Source organism: Penaeus chinensis, chromosome 16 (genome assembly GCF_019202785.1).
Source record: "Penaeus chinensis breed Huanghai No. 1 chromosome 16, ASM1920278v2, whole genome shotgun sequence".
NCBI lineage: Eukaryota > Metazoa > Arthropoda > Malacostraca > Decapoda > Penaeidae > Penaeus > Penaeus chinensis.
This window is the reverse complement of record NC_061834.1, coordinates 34,702,898-34,707,087: the sequence shown is the minus strand read 5'-3', so window position 1 is coordinate 34,707,087 and position 4,190 is coordinate 34,702,898. Positions and strand designations below refer to the sequence as shown.

The following is a 4,190-nucleotide window of genomic DNA, read 5'->3' as shown; positions in this document are numbered from 1 at the left end:
TCATATACATAATTGTACCCATAATTATCATAACTATTATTGCTATCTATTCAAAGTTATCTAATGATACTAAATCGATTCACCGATAAATAATTTACAAAAGAAGTAGGAGAAGGAGAAGGAGAAGGAGAGGGAATAGGAGAGGGAGAAGGAGCATGAGCATGAGCAGGTGAAAGAGAAGGAGAAGGAGAGGGAGAAGGAGAGGGAGAAGGAGAAGAAGGAGGAGAAGGAGGAGAAGGAGGAGAAGGAGGAGAAGGAGGAGAAGGAGGAGGAGGAGGAGGAGAAGGAGGAGAAGGAAGAGAAAGAGGAGAAGTAGAGGGAGAAGAAGAGAGGGAGAGGGAAGGAATTTGATTTCTGTTAAACTCCTAACCTCACTGTTTATCTCCTTCCGGCGTCGTTCATGACCTTGGGGATCCCCAGGAGGGAGTTGATCAGCTCCGAGTTGCGCTTTTGAGGGCCCGCGACGAAGGCCGAGGGTCCCTGAGCCACGCGCAGGATCTGCGCCGCCAGCTCGGACACCAACTGTTTGGTTACGTTACAGACTCACAATAGTTTCATTTCTTCTGTCTGTTTTGCATTCCGTGTAAATCTCAAATTTGACGCAGAGAGAGAGAGAGAGAGAGAGAGAGAGAGAGAGAGAGAGAGAGAGAGAGAGAGAGAGAGAGAGAGAGAGAGAGAGAGAGAGAAATAGGTTTTGCGAAGCTATGTACTTGCCTCACGTTCGAAGTGCTTTAGGGTATCCCCTGAAGCCGTCTGCTGAAGGCTCATGACCACTGCCACGAGGAGGACTGCAACTACGGCTTTATACATCCTAAAAATCAAAATACCCAATTCAATTAAATACATTTGTCCAAAGAAAATATAACACATCAAATAAAGCAAATTTCTACCCAATACACACTCGTCTATGCAATGACCATTAGTGCCCGGGAAACAAGACACCTACTTGGATCTGTCGTTGCGATCAGCGGCGTCGGCGGTGAACTGACCGCATCTTCCCACGGTCTTCACTTTATACTAGGACACTGCTCTAAGCACGCACGCGCCCTCACGCTCTCTTTCGGCCGACTTCGCTCTCCCTCCCGCCCACACTCCCTCCTTTGTTTGTTTTATAAAGAGATATCCAGAAATAAGGAGTTTCTACGAAGAATCTAGCGCTGCTAAACGTTTTTTTGTGTCGAAGGACCAGTGTTAATCTGTAGTAAATATCATACATGTATAACATATTGTATCTGTATCGTATTTGCATTTACAAATTAACAGTTATTCAGTAATCAAATAATTACTAAGTAGCTTAATGAACTATTGCCTTTCTAATTAGTCTGCTGATACCACATAAAGGGATAAAATATTTGATTTTATCCCTTTACACATATGACTAAATCTAAATCTATTTAATATTCCGCAAAAATATGCGAGTGGATTTCTGCCAGGTTAAAGAAATATGGTATTTCTATATTCTTTAAAATCTGTTTCCAATGATTTCTTTTTTTTTTACCCCCAGAACGCCGTGGACGTGATGAAACCTCGTGAATCCTTCAACCCACGAAGCAAAGACACAGATAACATCATTCTTCGTCTTGTTAGGATGTGTAAGGATTTCTTTATCTCACAGCATATGTGAAATCTATATTCAACACACTGCACTCCCAAAACAGAGAATATGTATCTGAGTAAACTTTGATTAATATAAAACTAGCTGTATAATGTCTTTTGTTTTTGATTTACAACATCATATCTTGATTAGTGAAGATGTGGTGAGTACATCAATATCTTCAAATAGAATTGCAACTTGAAACGTAATTTAAATTTTCTTCAAAATATGATTACCCTTAAGAGGTATATATCTCTCTTACTTCTTATTATTCGTCTTATGAATATATATTTTTAAAGGTAACAATACAACCTGGTATTGAAATAAGATTTAAAGATTTGTTTCAATTTTAATACGGGACCAAAATACATATATACGAATATAAATAAAATACAACGCTTCTACAGTAGCAATAGATTAAAAAAACACAGCGTTTCGAACACGTCAAGAGATCTTTATCGGGTTATAATATCAGGGAAAATTTACACTCTTTATGATAAGGAACTTCTCGGTTTGTATTCCTGTTCACAAAAAGCACATTTACACACTCGCGCATGCATATCACACAAAGAACAAACGGAAATCAACACTTTAATGGCAATACCATCCTATCACAATATTAAGAAAGCAGAAATAATATTCAGGGTGGAATAAGTATTACAAAACCGAAAAAAATATTGCAAGGGCAAATCTTTTCCCAAAAGGATTACACTATTATGTGAATCGACTTACTCGGTCAAAATGTGCGTCACGTAAGCCCTTGTGTTACATAACTCTGAATCAGCGCTGAATCAAATTCATGAATATTTCATATCTACCTGAAAAAGTTTTTGTTTTAACATTTTTTTTCAGACGCCAAGACTCCTTCGTGAATATGAAATAAAAGTAAAAAATAAAAAAGGTATGTAGCTAAATTTGCTTTAGAAATGTATGGACCAACTTGCTCCCAAACGCAATTTTTGTTGCACGTTGCATTGTTCCTACGATTTTCTTATGCTTGCTCCCAGCCCTTTGATGTGATTTGAAGTAATCCTGGGTATTTTTATTTTCTAATTAATATGTACATTCTAATCTATCATCTCTCTTCTCGTTCTAACTCTTAATCTCTCTCCCCCCCCCCCCCCTCCGCTCTCTGTATCTATCTATCTATCTACCTCTCATTTGCTCTCTCTCACTTCTTTCTCTTACTCTTTCTTATTTTCTTCTAATATATTTACAGTTGCTGAATATATCTCCGCAACAGTTAACAAATAGTAAGGAGAACTTCTATGCTACTTTTTAATTATTAATGTTCATTGGCGTGTTTCCTCAGAGGGTGCCACGTAATCATGTGAACGATATTATATGTGTAATATCGTAGTCATTATATACTTGAGATTCACTGCAGTAGAAAATTCACATCCTTTTTGCATTAGATAATGATTATAATGTATCTTAATATGTAAATATTAGTTGTAATCAAGTGTTAACTTAGAAAAGTGGCACAGGGCGAATCCAAGACGAAAAATCTTAGAGTCAAAGGAACATTAAATTCATACTTCAATACGGCAATAACAATACCATGGATGATTATATGATAATTATAATAATAATTGTAGTAGTAATGATAATGATATTGGTAATGATAGCGATAATGATGATGATAAAAATAATCACTATCATTATTATGATTATAATGATGATTTTGATAATAATGTAGGGACCGGTAGCCTAATTATAATTTTCATTACTATTGCCATCATTATCATGATTATGTTTTATGATTATAATTATCATTGCCATTATCATTATCATGGTAATTATAATAATAATAATAATATAATAATAATGGCAACAATCATGATATTGTTAATAGAAGTAATAATACTAATAACAGACATTGCCATAGCAGTAATGATTATAATGGTTATGATGATGATGATAAAGATAATAATGATAATGATAATGATAATGATGATGAAAATCGGAGACACTACTTGGTTGAGATAAGGAAAAATATGAAGAAATCGCTCTAAAATTTGACAAAGAAAGAAAGAAAACACAAAGAAAAGATAACTGCGTAGGTCATGTACACAAAAATGACTTTACCTAATAAACATAATGTTGGGTTTTCCTTATCTTGTTGGTTCTAGTAAAAATATTATCACATATTATCTCAAGTTTTAAAAGTGTACCGTATATTCTTGACATTTTTTTCTTGTCTAATTGGAATTTATCAACTTTCCGAACTTTCATATAAAGTGTATAGTAATTATTTATGATGTGATAAAAAATAAGTTACAGGGAAAGGTGTAATATTTTAGAGTAAGGTTTCAATTGTGCAGAAAAGGTTTATAGTAAGATTTTAAATTGATATTGTATTTACGAATCATGTTTCAGATAAACAAGGCAGCTTGTAGTTTGAGTATTTATTCATTTTTTATAGTTACTTTCGCAGAGTATTAGGGTAAGGAAGCTTCATTTGGATATAACGATTTTTATTTAATATTTTATAGGGATACAGATTACTATATAAAGATCTGCTACATCGTCAGCTTTATTTCGGGGGCATACATAACTAAATTCATAATGTTTAGTAGGAAGACAAAAAAAAAAA

At 34.6% G+C, this 4,190-nt stretch overlaps 1 protein-coding gene across 1 annotated transcript in view; it reads right to left on the bottom strand.

Annotated features, from left to right (window-relative positions):
- LOC125033663 (pigment-dispersing hormone type 1-like) overlaps positions 1–980 on the bottom strand; it is a 1,707-nt gene extending 727 nt beyond the window's left edge. Inside the window, exons 1-3 of the mRNA XM_047625352.1 lie at positions 947–980; positions 715–811; positions 371–522 (exon numbers count right to left, since the gene is read on the bottom strand). Coding sequence (XP_047481308.1) covers positions 379–522; positions 715–810 — 240 coding nt within the window. The 5' untranslated portion in view covers position 811; positions 947–980 and the 3' untranslated portion in view covers positions 371–378. The remainder of the gene's footprint in view (positions 1–370; positions 523–714; positions 812–946) is intronic.
- Positions 981–4,190: the final 3,210 nt, after the last annotated feature.